The sequence below is a fragment of the Vipera ursinii genome (genome assembly GCF_947247035.1).
Source record: "Vipera ursinii genome assembly, chromosome: 1".
NCBI lineage: Eukaryota > Metazoa > Chordata > Lepidosauria > Squamata > Viperidae > Vipera > Vipera ursinii.
Genome location: NC_139512.1, coordinates 198251850 through 198268493, shown reverse-complemented (window position 1 = coordinate 198268493; position 16644 = coordinate 198251850). Strand labels below are relative to the sequence as shown.

The window sequence follows — 16644 nt, the reverse complement described above, 5'->3', positions numbered from 1 at the left end:
TTTGCCAGATAGTAAGACAAGCTGAAGATTATGGAAGAGCGGGGAATACATCTGCCCTGTTCTTATAACACCATAACTCTCTCAGCCATTAATATAATCAAATCTCCCTCTTAATGCTTCTAGCTGCAGTCTTTTTAAGCCATCACTTTGAGAACAGGAGCTCCCCATCTGTTTTCTCAAGAAAGTGTGAAGTATGTCATGAGCTGTACCAGGAAAGTATTGATAAATCTTAATAACATTGCTACTATCCACTCCACTGACCAGGCTTTACTGGATCAATGTAGCCAATCAAGGTTTGAGAAGTGTGTCCCGTACTGCTCAAGTTCAACATTTAGTCCAAAAAGGGTATTTTCTTTCCTAGCAGTTCAATTTCTCCAGTTCTGTTGCTCGGATGGACAGACAGAATGACAGACCTTTATTGTCATTTTATTACTGTGGCACAATGGCACACATTAAAAATGAAATTTAGTTGCTTGCTCTCAAGGTGTACACATAACACACATTTAAACACACTAGATACAACATCTATAGATCTACACACATACAAGTAACAAATATTAATCACTATCCATCTTGAATATATAACGGAAAGAGGAAGCTTTAGCATTCACAAGGTTAATACTGTATGGAACAAAACTGACTGAATCTGGATGTCCTGCTTCAGATACCATGGAGCCTCCTCCCAGAAGGTAACAAGGAAAACAGGTTGTGAAGAGGATGTGTAGTGTCCCAATCTTGTGGACCCTGCTCAAGCAACACTTATATGCTATGTCCTGGATGGAAGGAAGGGAACTGCCAATATTCATTTCAGCCATCCTCACCACTCTGCACTGCCTTCCTGACTGAAGCAGTGATGCTTCCAAACCAGACTGTGATGCTGTATGGCAGGATGCTCTCAATTGTCCCTCTGTAGAAAGTATTACGGATAGGGGAAGGAAGATGTGCTTTTCTCATGCAACATAGAAAATGCAGGTGCTGCTGTGCCTGCTTCACCAGTGTCTCGCTGTTGAGCGACCAAGCTAGCCTACTTGTTAACTGCACATCCAGGAATTTGATGCTGGTAACCATCTCCACAAGTGAATCATGTTCGGACTTAGGACGCAGCCCTGAGGAGAACCTATGCTCAAGAAAATGGTGTTAGAAATATTTGTTCCAGTTTGCACGTATTGGGGCCTGTTAGTAAGAAAATCAAGAATCCAGTTGCACCTAAAAGGCCCAGTTTGTCTACTAGATGCTGTGGAATGATTGTGTTAAATGCCGAACTGAAGTTGATAAGATAATCTTGTCATTTTTTTACTATGGGCACAACAGCACACATCAAAAATGAAATTTAGTTGCCCGTTCTAAGTGAAACATACATGGCACACCTAAAACATACTACATACATCATGTATAGAGCCACACCCCTACATATACATAACAATAAAAAACAAATGCACATGATTTTTTTTTCCTCTTAAGTGCTTCAAGCTCAGATGGAGAACAGAATAGCATCCTACGTAGAGCAATTTGGTCAGTAAGCAAACTGAAGGGGTCGAATGCTGGCAGGAGGCTAGATACAATAATGGCCTTTATCAGCTTCTCAAAGCATTTCATAATGATGGATAGCAGTGCAACCATCTAGATATGTTTAATGGGTCACTTGACTGGTTTTAGATCTTCCCAGGACAAAACTGACTATACGGGGTGGGCTTTCCTTCTCTCTTTTGTCTGAAGCAAGTAATAACTACATTTGTGGTAAAATAAACTTGGCAATTGGTAAATAAATGGGAGACTCCCAGGCAGTTTTCTAGGCATTAATATGGAAGCACTGTGTCCCTGGCCCTCTTCCGTGATTTTCTTTTTAACTTCCCATCCCAGGCTGCACCCCCAAGAGTCCTGGGTTGGTCCCCAGCCAGAGCTAACCATACTGCTTGGCCTTGGACTTCCGGTAAGGTCACCCGAATGCCACTATCTGCTGAGAAATACATGAAGATAGGATTGAATTATGTAATCGCACACGCTTTCACAGGGCGGAGCAAACCTGGAAATAACCCCAGGATTGCTCGGGAAAAAACACCACGCAAGCCCCAATAAACCGGGAGCATTGCAACCTCCTCCGACCTCTTGCCCAAGGCTTGGCTTTCACTTTGCAGCAGGGCGGACGCTAAGCCGAGAAAGCTCTTTTAATAGCAATAGCACCGAAGGCCGGTATGTCGACCTTTTTGTTCCTTTTCCTCCGCTGACGATACACACCGCCTGCCGGAATGCCTTCCGCCCAGCTCCAGCGGCAAACAGAACCACCTGCCCGTTGCTCGGCTCTATACATCGCCATTCAAAGCAAGCCGACCGGCCATTTCGTTGCCGGGCTTCTGCCGTACTGCGCCAAAGCCGGAGGGACGCCCTATACGGCTAAGGCAGGGGTAGGCAAGCTCGGCTCTTTTATGACTCATGGACTTCAACTCCCAGAATTCCTGAGCCAGCTTGGCTGGCTCAGGAATTCTGGGAGTTGAAGTCCATGAGTCATAAAAGAGCCGAGCTTGCCTACCCCTGGGCTAAGGCAAACTCGATCCCCATTCTTTGGATCGCGGCTGGCGAAAAGGAATGGGAAGAAAGGGGATCGGATTGAACCACCTTCTATCTGGCGGGTGGGAGGGAGAGAAGTGAAAGAGTCTTCCATTACTACGGCGTGTCTAAGCCGGTCCGGAGTAAATACTGCAACTCCGCCTACTTACGCCTGATCTCTCGCACTCGCCTCCGTCACGTGGGTGGCAAGGGGAGGGGAGGCCGGCGCGGGTAGGTTGCGCCCTTCTTTTCGCGCGGCAGGGCGGAAGTGCCGGCAGGAGGCTGGGTAGGTTGAGGGCGGATGGCGCTTGCCGCCGTGGATGCTTCGTCTGGCCACGTTGATCTTGTCGTCGGAACGGGGCGCGCGTCCCTGCAGGTTGGGAGCAGCCGTGCCCGGGCATCCTTTTCCTGCTGCGCAAAGGACGGGCCGGCTGAGCAGGGCTTTGGAGACAGACTGCCTGTGGAGCTTCTCAGTCATCCAGGTCCTGGTCCTTGTCCCAAAGGTGGTGCTTTTTTTTCCGTTGAAAGACGTTTCGCTTCTCATCCAAGGACCCCTTCATCAGTTCTGACAATCATTTATTTATTTTTTTTATTTTAATTCCATTTATATCCCGCCCTTCTCCGAAGACTCAGGGCGGCTTACAATCTAAGAAGCGCAAACCAATGTGCTTAGCAATAGCCTTCATTCTATGTATATGCCTGCTTATTAGGGCTTTCACACACACCCCAAGCGGCATTATTACAAAGTCAGCTTAATTGCCCCCAACAATCTGGGTCCTCATTTTACCTCCCTCGGAAGGATGGAAGGCTGAGTCAACCTTGAGCCTGGTGGGACTCGAACCTGCAATTGCAGGCAGCTAGTGTTACTTAAGGAGGCATCAGCCCACTGCTCCACCAAGGCTCTTCTGAACTGAATCAGAACTGAAGAAGCGCCTTGGACGAGAAGCGAAACGTCTTCAAGCAAAAAAACGAAGGGCAGTTGCCTTTTTTTTTAATGTGGGGGGGGGGGGGAAAGCACCTTTGGGACATTGAGGGAGAAGTTACACCTTGCAGGGTTAGTGCCATCATCTGCCTTTGCTGGACAATAAGACCGAAGAAAGGCCTTGACTTGGGAAGGCTGTGCTTTTGCTTATAGCTGCTCTGGTTGTGGCAGGAGACCGACCGGACGCCCGATTTTAACCACTTCCTTTCTTACCTCCTTTGTCACTTTGAAAAACTGCTGTTATGGGCTTGGAACAGTCTGGGCTGTGCCAGTACAAAGCTTTGTGTTGTCACATCTGTCTGAGAGACTGATGGGTAAAATAGAAGCACCCCACCTTTATATCAGTGGAACTGATGCAGTTTGGTCCACTAGAGCAAATCCAATCTTCAACATGATGCATCATCCTGAACAGTGTAACTGAAAATAAATGCTAAGGTGGAATGCTCTCCCCCCCCCCAGTATTGTTCAAGGTGGAGAAATTGGGTCAGTTTTACTTACCATTTTCCAAAACAAAATTGTAGCTAGGTTCATATGGCATTTACATAAGACAATGTTGTTTGCCTGGTTTTGGCATGGCAGAATGTGTGAGCCTAATCAGTTGGGTCCATTCAATAAACCATGCTTAATTGAGGCTACCACATTTGGGGTACGCAAATCTGGATGGCCACTAAATGGCAACAAAATGGTAAGAGTGGTCTGCAACTCTTTGCTCTTGTCTAGTGATCTTCTGGATTTTTGCAGCTCAGATCTGGTAGTCCTAGCTTAAATCATCATTTAATGTAATATGTGAATCCAATCTGGTGTGTGTGTATGTATTTCAACAAGTGAAAGTAACCTGATGCCAGAATCCATTTATAGACTGTTTCTTGAAAAGCCAAATTTTTATACTTTTAGTCCTTCTTAATAATTGTAAAGAGCCCGTGAATTGTCTTTTAAAGCTATAGATTAAGTGGCAGTTTCCTGAATGTTTACATTTTTAGGCTTCCCTTATTTCAATATTGTGTTTTTCTATAATTGGGCTCTGAATGTTTCATGAGCCTAGTTATGCAATCTAACCATTGTAGTTTGTAAACCAAGATTTATGGTATATTCACTTCTAGCTTGTGGCTTATTCAAACTGTGGTTAAATATCATGGCTTCACAGAGGTTTGAACCTGGCCTATATATTAAATATTTGAAAGGAAAACATTACCATAAAGTCTACAAAGTATATATTCCATGTAATAACTCTCAGGAGTTGATGTTTGGTAAATAGCAGTTGGGTGCAAGAGAAAAACCTTTTTAAATGTTGGCATTATTCATATTTCTAAAAACCAATATTTAAAGAATCGGTGAACTCAGAAACAAAAAGAATGTATTTTTAAATAATTGTGTTCAGTTTCATGATTTTGAATTATGCTTGGTGCTTGTACTACTTCATGTTCTTTTCATAATTCATTCGGCACCTTTTATTATTTATTGAACTTATATACCGCCCTTCTCCCGTAGGACCCAGGGCGGTTCACAAGGCAATTAAAACAATATTGGGGTTTTAAAATACTGTTTTTGTTTGGTAGAATAATTTTCAGGTGGTTTGTTGCTTATTTATTACCAGGGCTTCTAGGCCATTTCAATTATATAATGCTAAGCAATTTATACCGTAACATAGATTCTACATTAAGTAAATTAAGGTTCAGTGAAATGGTCAGAGAAAGTTCAGGAAGAAATCAAATGTCTGCCTATAGGCAGAAATGACTTTTTGTATAGGTGGAAGTAATTCTGACTGGCCATAAGGACTCATGATGTTGAGAGATTGCCATTTTGGGAGAAATCCTCATGAACTTTGGTGAGATACAATTAGTTTCATTATATGTGCAAAATATTGTGCTGAGAAACAAATATTTTGGCACTGGGTAAACTGTGTAACAATCTGCTGTGCATTTGGCAATTTTTGTGAGCACATTTGATAAATATATTGACTTTCTGATTAACTAGAAATATTTTTCTATATCTGAAGGTATGAAATTACTCTAATTAATTGATAGACTAATCATTTCTCTATTTTAGGTTTCTTAAAAAACAAATAATTGTTCTTATATAACTTCAGCAACATGTTCATACAGCCTTAAGTAATTAGTGTATTGCCTTAAGTCATGATTTGTTTTAATTCTTTTTGAAGTTATATATCTCATCCTCTCCCATCACAACTCTTTACATCATATTATTCTTCGTAACTCTTTTAAGTCACATCACATTAGGTCATGAAACATGGATTAATATTCACAATTCATACATTGTGCAGAACTTTAATATGAAATGTTTAGTTTTGGTTTCCTCTGTTTTATGAATCCAGCTAAATCCCTGTGATTCTCAAAATATGAAATTATCTCTTGATCAGAGCAAACTTCATTTTTGAATGTCGAAGGTAGGAAACAGCAATACTGGTCACTCAAGCAACTGGTCTGAATGACTATTGTTGAGCAGATGGAAATGAGGCATAGTAGTTTTTTAATTAGGATTTGAACATGATGAGCTTGTGTGGCCCTGAGTATTGTCTTTTATGAAACAATGATGGTACCTTCAGTATTTGCTATTTCTGCAACATATTAATACTATCAGATCATATATTAAAGAAGTACTTCCTTTACTATGTAGAGAGTTGTGCCTTGAGTGGTATTTGGCCATGTAACTGAGTCTTTATTTGGATGCTAATCACAAATGTTACCAGACCTCCTGCATTTAAGAGGCATCATCACACTGTTTATATCGCATTAAAACCTAGCAATAGAACAAGTAGTCCTCGACTTACAACCACAATTGAGTCCCAAATTTCTGTTGTTAATTTCAGTTGTTTTGGCCCATTTTACGACCTATCTCGCCATAGCTGTTAAGTGAATCACTGCAGTTGTTAAGATAGTAATGCAGTTGTTAAGTGAATCTGGTTTCCCCTTTTGACTTTGCTTGTTACATGACCCTGGGACACAGCAGCAGTCTTAAATCTTAAGCATGTGAATTTTGAACATATAAACATGGGAATGCTGCAGTGGTTCTTGTATGAAAAATCGTCAAAAGTCACTTTTTTCATTGCCATTTTAACTTTGAACGGTCATTAAATGAACTGTTGTAAGTTGAGGACTACCTCTACTACCTTTCTTTGAAGGGTCCAAAACTTCTCTTGTGTATATTTGATTTACATGTTACAAGTTAGGAGGAGTGGAACCCTTAATACCATGTAAGCCTGTTTTGCTACTTCACAAATGGTATATAGCTGGTATTTTATATTGTGCTAAGCTACGTTGGTTCTGTAGTTTAGCATGTGTGGATTCAGACAGTTGTGGCCTACACAGTACGGTTTGGCACCATTTGTGAACAATCTTTGTTTTCTTATTTATTTCCCGGCACCTTTTCATGTAGTGAGTGTCGATCTTGAAAATGGATCCTGCCGAAGAAGATTACCCCACAGAGATTCATGATTACCTTTCAGCCTTTGAAACAGCTGTTGGCTCAGTAGATGCAGTGTTGAAGACAATGATGTCTGTATCCAGAAGTGAGCTCCTCCAGAAGGTAAGAAGAGGATGAGAGCAAGAAAACCTTTTGCTGCTGTTTAATTTTTGCTCGCTCCCTTGGGTGAGCTTGACTGGAGAGACACCCCCGGTTTGACTTTCTGCACATAGGCCTATTTGTTTGATTATGATTCTTATAATTCTTTGTTATCCGTGCTGATGGATGGGTTGGAGCTGTAGAACAATATATCTGGATGGTGCCAGTTGGAATGGCAGTTACAGAGATTTAGAAGAATAAATAAAAATTACAGGGGTCGTTGCTTTCTTAACACTTGAGTGGGTTATGCACAGTGACTAAAAAGCAAAATATATTTCTTGCTTTCCTTGCCTTTAGAAGGGGGTTCTGGTCCAAAAATGTTTGATTTAGATGGATTTTTGCTACGTATCAGGGATTTTTTTTTTAAGAAGTAAAGGAATATATAAGGCGTCCTTTGTTCCCTTTTTTTTAAACCTGAAGTAACAGCGCAAGATGCTGCCTGAGTTCTTTGTACAATTACCTATGTACATCCAATTTGTAGTTTCTTTGGGGCAAAATAAGAGCTCATATATCAGGAAGTTTCACCCCTGAAGTCTTCAGCCTTTCAGTCAAAAATAAATTATGAGCACAACAGCTTTACAATACAGCCCTTTGACAGGTTCCCTGTTCAAACTTGTAGCCTGTGTTTTTAGAAGTCCTAGAGGAACGAAATGATAGATTGGCATTGGCAGCCTAAACTCTTTTTGCCTTTTAATGTGCGGTTATGATATTTTAGAGTCATGAATTGTGCAAAAAATGACAAGTGGCAAGTGCCTAGAGCAGGGTCTCCCAAGCAGTGCCCACCAGAGGTCCTCGACTTTATTCCCATAATTCCTTAGCAGGCTGATGGGCTATGTGAGTTCATGTCCAGCACACCTAGAAGGCATTGGAGGAGAGAAAGCAACTCAAACAGATAATGGTACTCTCATTTTCCAAGAAAGAACACATTCTCTTATTTTAGGTGAGAATAAGGGCTGCATGATGGATAAAAGACTAAATTACAGGTAGGGATCCCTCTCTGAATCTTTTTCAAAGACTTGTAAACTCATTTGTTGAGCAAAGTGCTATTGTCCATCTAGCTTCACGATGTGGAAGGAAAGGCATTGACTGTACTTTTCATCAGTGCCAGTGTCATCTGATGATTTGTGCACGATAAACTGTTTTGAAGGTTATTCTGTCTTTTCTCATTTTAGCTAGATCCTCTTGAACAAGCCAAAATAGATTTGGTCTCTGCTTATACACTGAATTCAATGTTTTGGGGTAAGTATACAGAGTAAGAAATACATACAGGTGAATCTGCATCTGTAATACCTATAGGAGTTTTAATTCTCCCCTTCTCATTATATTTATATTGCTATTGTGATATTTATGTTATTTTATGAGTTTTATTGGAATGTCAACTGCCTGAATCTCTGGAACTGAGTGATAGCTTAGCAATTAAATATCAAACTATTTTGTGTGGCTACTTGTGGGAGAAGTTAGCAGATAGATAAATAAGCAAGCAAGCAAGCAAACTATTTCTTGTGCAGCTACTTGCACTTTCACCTGTACTTAGTTTTGTAACACCAAAATATACCCTTTTCCCAAGTCTTAAACATTTTACATTTTGATTGTTAATGATTTGGCAAAGGACTTTTCCATTATCCAGTGATAATGTATTCCTGTATTTTAAATACATAGTGAAGAATATACTCCTACATCTTTCTAATTAATTCTGGTAACAATGCATTCACTTTGCAGTGTACCTTGCTACACAAGGAATAAATCCAAAGGAGCATCCAGTAAAACAGGAATTGGTAAGTTTCTTATGTTCGCTACCATGCAAAATTCTTCTCATGTTGAGAAAATGGTTTGCAGAAATTTTGTGAATTCCAAACAAAGCACAATTGAGTTAAATATTGATCATTGAACATTACAAATGCAGTTTTCCATCTGCTTTTTTCCATGAAGCATATAATTGTCCGTGTATGAAAACACTGTACTACAGTTCTCTCATATTGTTTTCTAAAGGGGGTGATTATTGTAAACAGCCTGTTTGGTTTAACTGCAAGTCAGTATTTTGACAGGGAAAAAAAAGTGAAGTAACAGAGCAGCACTGGAGAACAATAAGCCTGTGTCTCACTTAGTGTAAGCCTTCCATATGCATGGTGGAGAACAGAGATGAATTGCTTCATTTCTACTGCAAGTGGGGAATCACAGCTTCTGCTGTTTTGTGGGATCACTTTGTTGCTAATGTTCCTGTAGTAAAAAAAACCTGGACTACTACTGTATATCTGGATTGTAAAAATCTTAATGACCTCTAGGTGGCAGCAAAACAGGGCTCTCAGTATTTCTTGGTTGCCCTTTTGTTTTGCAAACCAGATAGGATAGCCCTGAGACAAAGCTGCCATAGGACCTAATCTGTTCTTCATCTCATTTGCTTACCTTGCAAAACCTTGAATACCCAGGCATAGTTTTTGCTCAAAATGATATTGTCATTTTCAAAGTAGATGGTTTGATCTCAGTTCAATTCTCAAATAAGATGATCCTTTCCTTCTTTTTCATTTTTTAAAAAAAAATAGTTTGAATTTTGTGCCAACCAACTCTTTCCTTACGGAGTGGAAAAATATTATGTGTCTAATAATTATTTATAACTTCCAGTACAGTATGTTTTCCTATAAATACTTGGACTCGTGTTAATCTCTAAGGCTACCTTTTCTTACTCCTGCCTGACTTTAAAAGTATCATGTGTTTGATTTACTAGCAAAGACGGGAAAGATTCCCTCCTCCCCTACTCCAATCCCTCCATTAATTCATTTTCTCAGCAGTAAAGAATCCAGTTCAGCAACAAAGCTAAAAGCTTTTTTGGCACCAGTTATATGTGTTCTGTCCAGTAATTCTGCATTAGTGACATATTTACTGCCAATAATAAATCTTTTAGGTTTGTCTTATAATCCATTTAGAAGCATGAACAGAATGTATAAGACTGGATATCTTAGAAATTCTGCTGACTTGAAGAAACAGATCAAATGATTTAGCTTGGCAGATAGAAAAACTACAGATCGAATCTACAGTTGGCTACCAGAATTGTTACTGTTCTATAAGACTTATCCAGATATGCCGTGTTGTTAATACAATAAAATAACAACTACAAATACAAGTAATAAATAAAACTAATTACAAAATAAAATTCATAGGGAAATGTAGGTATATACATATATACATATTGGTTTGTGGCTGTAAGTTGCTTTTTTTTAAAAAAAAAGCAAAACTGCTTTTTGCTCAAGATTGACTAAATTGCCACTCAATTTTTTTTAACTCCTTCCCAGGTCACATCAGTATGAAAAGTATGTCATGCTAGTAAATATCCAGTACAGTAAATATAATGAATGTCAAAAAGCTCAGTCACTGTTATATTTCGTGTTATCTTGAACTTCTCAAGAGCAAAGCAGTTATTTTACAGCTTCTCTTAATTTCTTACAGACTTTATAACATATGCAGTGTGAAATGGATGTTATTTCCTCTAAAGCTCAGTTTTGTAATGTAGTGGGTCCGACGCAAGGAAGAGACGCCAGCTGGAGTACGTGTTCAGCTCTTTATTGTGGGGGGTGCGTACTGAGGAACAAGGGCTACCTGGCCTCCTTATATACCCGGCCAGGGAGGCGGCCAGCCAATGGGGTTGGCCCTAGGTTTCCCGCCGAAACTAGGTTTCCCGTCAAAACCGTCCAGGCCAACGCCCCCTAGTGGCTGTTGCTATGCAGATGCCTGCAACTGGATACATAACAGTTTGATGTCCATTTCTTGCATCCAAAAGATCAGTCAGCTGCTCTTTTTTGTTTTGCTATGACTGGTAGCTTGATACTGAGAACTGACTTTTCATCTGCCTGGAGAGTGAAATAATTATTTCATGTTGCCTGAGAATTTGTTCTGCAGATCATTTCTTACTGGCCGTTTTTTTTTGGGGGGGGGGAATATTGACCTGGTTGCTACATAATGCTAAGACATCATTTAGGACCATGTGTACAAGTCTGTGCAAGCCTTAATTTGTATTCCCTCTTGCAACAAGAAAGAAGACTTATCTTGGTATGTTATTTATATATGAACCAAGAACCGTGCTATAAATCAGATTCTGATTTGTTCAGTTAAACAGTCTATGAGTTAAACCAAATGTTTTGTGATATATTTAGTGACTGAGTTGGGGTTATAATGACAATACAGAAATTTAAGGCCTGCCTATTGGCCAGGCTTATAGAGGCTTATCCACATAACAGTAAATTGTGATTTAGGATTAAGTGTGAAGGTAGTCACTAACATATTGGTTAGGTTTGAATGTTGCACTTGTCCACATTTTGTTGAATAAGATACCAGGGTTGGATTCACACAACCTAATCCAAAATAAATCATTCTTTAGTATGAAAAATGAAACCAGCCTTAGACTTGCATTCTCTCCTGATCAATGGCTTCCATGATTGTGGAAGGCATTGAACAGTGTAAATTTCCGACCTCTGATAGATCAAATCATTAATGAAATCTAGTTCCTATGTATACCCCTAATTTGAGAGAACTTATTTGTTCTTTTGGTAACCAGAGTAGAGTATGAATTACTTTTCTTACTGTTCCCTTTTGGATCAGGATCCATTCTTTAAAAGTGCTACAGGTAATCCTCATCTAGTGACTACAGTAGGGACAAGAAAGTTGGTTGTTAAATGAAGTGGTCGCTAACAAAAAGGGCACTTTAACGACCATCTTAATTGTGAATAACCACTAAACAAGGCAGTTGCTAAAGGAGGATTTTTGTAGTAATATTATAATTAAACATTATAAACATTAAAACCAATATAGTAATAAACAACCTTTGCAGTGATGTAGCAGGATGCAGTATTGCATGACCGATGAACATTTCTGTCTTATTCTGTTATGAATGTGTCATTAGAATAACAAATGAAATGGAATGCAGACAGATCTTTATTTAGGTAATTTTAACATAAATGGTTGTATTAAAAGAATGTGCTTTTACAAGTAATTTTGTCAAAATTAATTTGCGCATTTTCTACAAAAGGCAGTTGTACTAAGATTTGGTAGCAGACAAACTTAAAATAAAACAATTGCCTTGATTGAATGAACGGAAATCACTTAATTTTCCAGGGAGAGTTGCAACAATTGAGTGATTGCATTTAGCAATCTCTAAATTCCCTTAAAAAGGAAACTATAATTAATCCATCAATTTACATTTATCATTTGTGTGAGTGTGTGTGTGTATTGGGGAAGGGGAACTAGAAGATGAAGATTTTATTTGGTATTAAAACATTTAAAAAGTTTTACAGAAATGTGGAATTCCTCTGTTAAGGGGATGAATGCTGGTGACTTGGCTCAAAGAGTTAACATAATTTATACATCGTTCCTTTGCCAGAAGGGCTCCCAAACTAAGTTACTGATAATTCAGGAGTCCCTCCCCTAAATCTAAAAAGGGATGAAATAAGAGAATTGGAAGGGAGGGGAACAGAAAGCAAGATTGTTGAGGCAGCATTTTTTAATTTTATATCCATTTTGTAATAACCAGGTATAATACAACTGGAAGTTCTTAGTCATCTTTCACAGCTAGCTGGAAAGGAAGAAAAAGAGCCAACAATTCTGTTTTTTTGTTTTTGTTTTTAGTTGAGTTAGTGGCGCAGTTCTACTTCCTATCATACTCTCTTATATCCTGACAGAATGATTGAGATAAAGTAGAGTTGAAGGACGCAGTATGAATCAAATTAAATGTTGGCCCTACTGTTCTAGTGGAAGAAAAATCTCCCATTTTTTTCCCCAACTCCAAAAATAATCCTTTTCTAAGATGCTGAGGGCTACCTCAGAAGTCTGGCCTTGGGGCAAAAGTGATGGCCGAGGGCATGGGGAAATTAACTGAGGCCAAAACAGAAGTCAAAGCTATTTTCCTATTCTGTAGAATACTGTTTAGTGGTCTAAGACGTACAATTGTCAAAAGAAGCAAGAGTTCTCTTGGATTTATTTTTTCTGGGCCACGCTGCTTCGTATGGCACACAGCAGCTTACCTATGTGGCTGCTACTTCTGTAACCTCCATCATAAGCAACACTTAGCAACACTTCAGCCATGCTAGCATATCATAAGAAGAACCGGGATGGCTCGCCAAAGGTACATTCTGATTCTGGAATGGCCATTCAGATGCTAAAGGGAGGCTCACAAGCAGGGCAGGAGTGCCCTTCCTACTTAATGCCATTCAGTAAGAGAGATAGTGGAACATTACATAGTTATTGCTGTGGCAAGGAGCCATTGATTAGTTAACTGATTGATTAGTTCAATGTCATTCTTAGCAGTCACGCTGGTAGACATGCTCCAAAATGATCTGTCCCCAACCTGCCCCTTCAAGACTCCTGGTAGTATATCCATTGTTATTGAGTCCATCCACCTTGCTGTGGTTTCCCTCTTCTCTTTCCTTTTTAATGTTTGTATTATCTTCACTACACCTTTTGCAAATTCTACATGTCAAGAAAGTACTATGTATAGTACTTTTTTTCATCCAACCTGAATTTCCTATTATTTGTTAAACAATAGTGATTTGTTCTGTTAAGAAAAGAGGAGGGGGTGGAGAAAAACTACCTTAATGATTCACCCCAGATATAATTTTTACCCTCTATTTTGCTTTTCTTCTAAACTAGGAAGCCTTACTTTTAACCTCTTATTTCAGGACAGTTGCTCCAATTCCTTGATCATGGGGGTTTTGCATGTCTTTTTTAGCAATACAATATCCTTTTTCAGTATACAGATGCTTAATATAATTACACAGTAGATTTGGAGCAAGGCACTTTTTAGAAATTAAAAGACGCTTGCTCCTGGGGAAGAAAGCCATGGCAAATCTAGACAGCACACTAAAAAGCAGAGACATCACCCTGTCAACAAAAGTGCGTATAGTCAAGGCTATGGTCTTCCCAGTTGCAATGTATGGCTGTGAAAGTTGGACCATAAAAAAGGCTGAGCAACAAAGAATTGAGGCCTTTGAACTATGGTGCTGGAGAAGACTCCTGCGAGGCCCTTGGACTGCAAGGCGATCAAACCGGTCAGTCCTAGAGGAGATCAATCCCGGCTGCTCTTTAGAAGGCCAGATCCTAAAGCTAAAACTCAAATACTTTGGCCACCTAATGAGAAGGAAGGACTCACTGGAGAAGAGCCTAATGCTGGGAAAGATTGAGGGCAAGAGAAGAAGGGGACGACAGAGAATGAGGTGGCTGGATGGAGTCACTGAAGCAGTAGGCGTGAGCGTCAGTGGACTGCAGAAGATGGTAGAGGACAGGAAGGCCTGGAGGAACGTTGTCCATGGGGTTGCGATGGGTCGGACACGACTTCGCAGCTAACAACAACAACTTTTTAGCAGTTTTGCTTCCTTCAGATTTGCAACTTCATGCTTTGTAATAGGTGCTCAGTAGTTTGATATTCTCAAGTGCTCTGTGATGTCCAAATCCATTTTTTCATTAATTCTCTCTCTCTCTCTCTGTCTCTCTCTCTCTCTGTCTCTCTCTCTCTCTCTCTCTCTCTCTCTCTCTCTCTCTCACACACACACACACACACACTCACATTCTCTTGTGATTTTGTACAAGAGCTTAAGATATAAAACAGTGTTCTGTAAGGTATTTGAGTACATGAGAATTTTTATACAAACTACACTTTATTAGGATTAAAATTAAACATCTTTGGAATTGGGAACAACTGATTCTTGCATATGGGAGGTCACATGGCTTGGGTCCGGGATATCTGAGGGAACACCTGCTGCCGGCATCAAGCTCCCGTCGTCCTGTGCGCTCCCACAGGGAGGGCCTTCTCGGGGTGCCGGCGGTTAAAGATTGCCGGCGGGCGACACCCAGGGGGAGGGCCTTCTCTTTGGGCGTGCCTGCCCTTTGGAACCAGTTACCCGTAGAGCTCAGGACTGCCCCTGATTTTTGTTCATTCCGCCGGGACCTGAAGACCTGGCTCTTTGAGCTTTCCGGCCAGGACTGAGAATTTTTAATCTTTAACTTATTGTAATTGGGTTTTTTAATCAGAGTTATAGGGGTTTTAGATTTTCAATCAAGGATAATTTAATCTATTTTAATTGTTATTAACTTTTGTATTGTAATATTGTTTTAATTGCCTTGTGAACCGCCATGGGTCCTACGGGAGAAGGGCGGTATATAAGTTCAATAAATAATAATAATAATATTTGCTTAGGTTACAACAATTTGATTTGGTTGGTAGTTTTATATATTTGGTCTTTTTGATATGATAGGAAATGTGCTTTTTATATTTTCATATGTTTCAGGAGAGAATAAGAACATACATGAACAGAGTGAAAGAGATTGAAGAAAAGAAAAAAGCTGCCAAGCTGGATAAAGGCGCAGCATCAAGATTTTTACGAAATGCACTGTACGAGCCAAAAACTCAAAGCAAACCTACAAAGAAAAGTCCCATTCCAACCAAAAAGAAAAAAACTCATTAAAATCTCCCTGTTCAATATTGATTAGAATTATTTTAATAAGTTTTATATGTAATAAAATGCCCTTGATATTTCTGTTTTTCTCTCCTATAACTTTTTGTAAAGATCTAATCTTTATTTTGATTTCTGATAAAAAAGGATAACAAGACTATTTCCTGGTAAAATAGCATTTTTTTCACAGATGGATATATCACCAAGTACAGTATCCAAATCTACCCATATTTGTTTTTGGGGTATTTTAAAAAGTAAAATCAACCCAGTGTTCTGGGTTAAATATTTTACATGGCTATTTTTTCCACCTTGGATCTGAAAAGAACATGGTACATAGTGCAGTGTGGTTCTTCAGCTGTTAAATTAGCACAGAGAAGACTCAAAGTCCACCTTCAACAATGGAAGCTCACCAAGTGGCTTTGGGTTGATTGTGATGTCAACCCATTCATTCATTCATTTGTTAGATTTAAGGCTGCCTGACTCCAGAGCAACTCTAATTCATACGGTGGTTGTGGTGGAAAATTAGATGAGGGAGTGATATGTATGCTGTCTTGCTTGAAGGAAAGTCAAGATATAAATCTGATGAATTAAGGAGTGTGTTAAGAGGAAATTCGTCAGTGCATGCAGGCTGCTTGTCATTGTTTAAACACACATCACTTACTTGGCAGGAGATGTTGGAAGGATGTTCTGTAGGAGAAATTAACTTATTGTAATGTGTAAACAGCTGTATTTATCAAGTTCATTCAAATAATCTAATGGAAGATTTTAGCCATTCAGCTTCCCTGCTGTTCTAGATGAATTGCATGGCTATTATTGTTACTGGATTCTGCCCATTCACTTAAATACCTTGGAGGAAAAACCACATCTTTTGTCTGAGGCTTGTTAGAAATCAGCTTAGTAAGTTGTCTTTTTTTTTTACAAATATCTTTATTATATTTCATAAACATTAAAATATAAACTAATATAAGGAGGAAAAACAGAAAGGGAATAGTAAAACATTAAAAAATGACAAAATACACCAAAAATATAAAACTAAAGTGACCTCCAACTTTTTCAGTGCAAAGGTAGTAGTACAATATAACAACTTCTCTGTTAGATTAAAATAGC

The 16644-nt window shown here is 39.3% G+C and overlaps 1 protein-coding gene across 4 annotated transcripts; it reads left to right on the top strand.

Moving 5' to 3' along the window:
• Positions 1–2767: 2767 nt before the first annotated feature.
• On the top strand, positions 2768–15697 carry C1D (C1D nuclear receptor corepressor). Of its 4 annotated transcripts, none has more exons than XM_083350293.1 (5): positions 2768–2830; positions 6920–7069; positions 8278–8344; positions 8825–8880; positions 15373–15697. In XM_083350293.1, exons 2-5 carry the CDS (start codon positions 6938–6940, stop codon positions 15547–15549), a joined length of 432 nt encoding a protein of 143 aa, XP_083206419.1. In that variant the 5' UTR covers positions 2768–2830; positions 6920–6937; the 3' UTR covers positions 15550–15697. The 4 variants fall into 4 exon arrangements, with proteins under 4 accessions (XP_083206419.1, XP_083206420.1, XP_083206418.1 ...); XM_083350294.1 differs by lacking the exon at positions 2768–2830 and adding an exon at positions 2837–3026; XM_083350292.1 differs by lacking the exon at positions 2768–2830 and adding an exon at positions 2837–3047.
• The last annotated feature ends 947 nt before the right edge of the window (positions 15698–16644 follow it).

Bases quoted from the DNA above. Each gene is read 5' to 3' on its own strand.
- C1D (XM_083350293.1), top strand. From the start codon at position 6,938: ATGGATCCTGCCGAAGAAGATTACCCCACAGAGATTCATGATTACCTT. The intron at 7,070-8,277 runs GTAAGAAGAGGA...TTCTCATTTTAG, and splicing joins GAAGTGAGCTCCTCCAGAAG to CTAGATCCTCTTGAACAAGC. The intron at 8,345-8,824 runs GTAAGTATACAG...TTCACTTTGCAG, and splicing joins ACTGAATTCAATGTTTTGGG to TGTACCTTGCTACACAAGGA.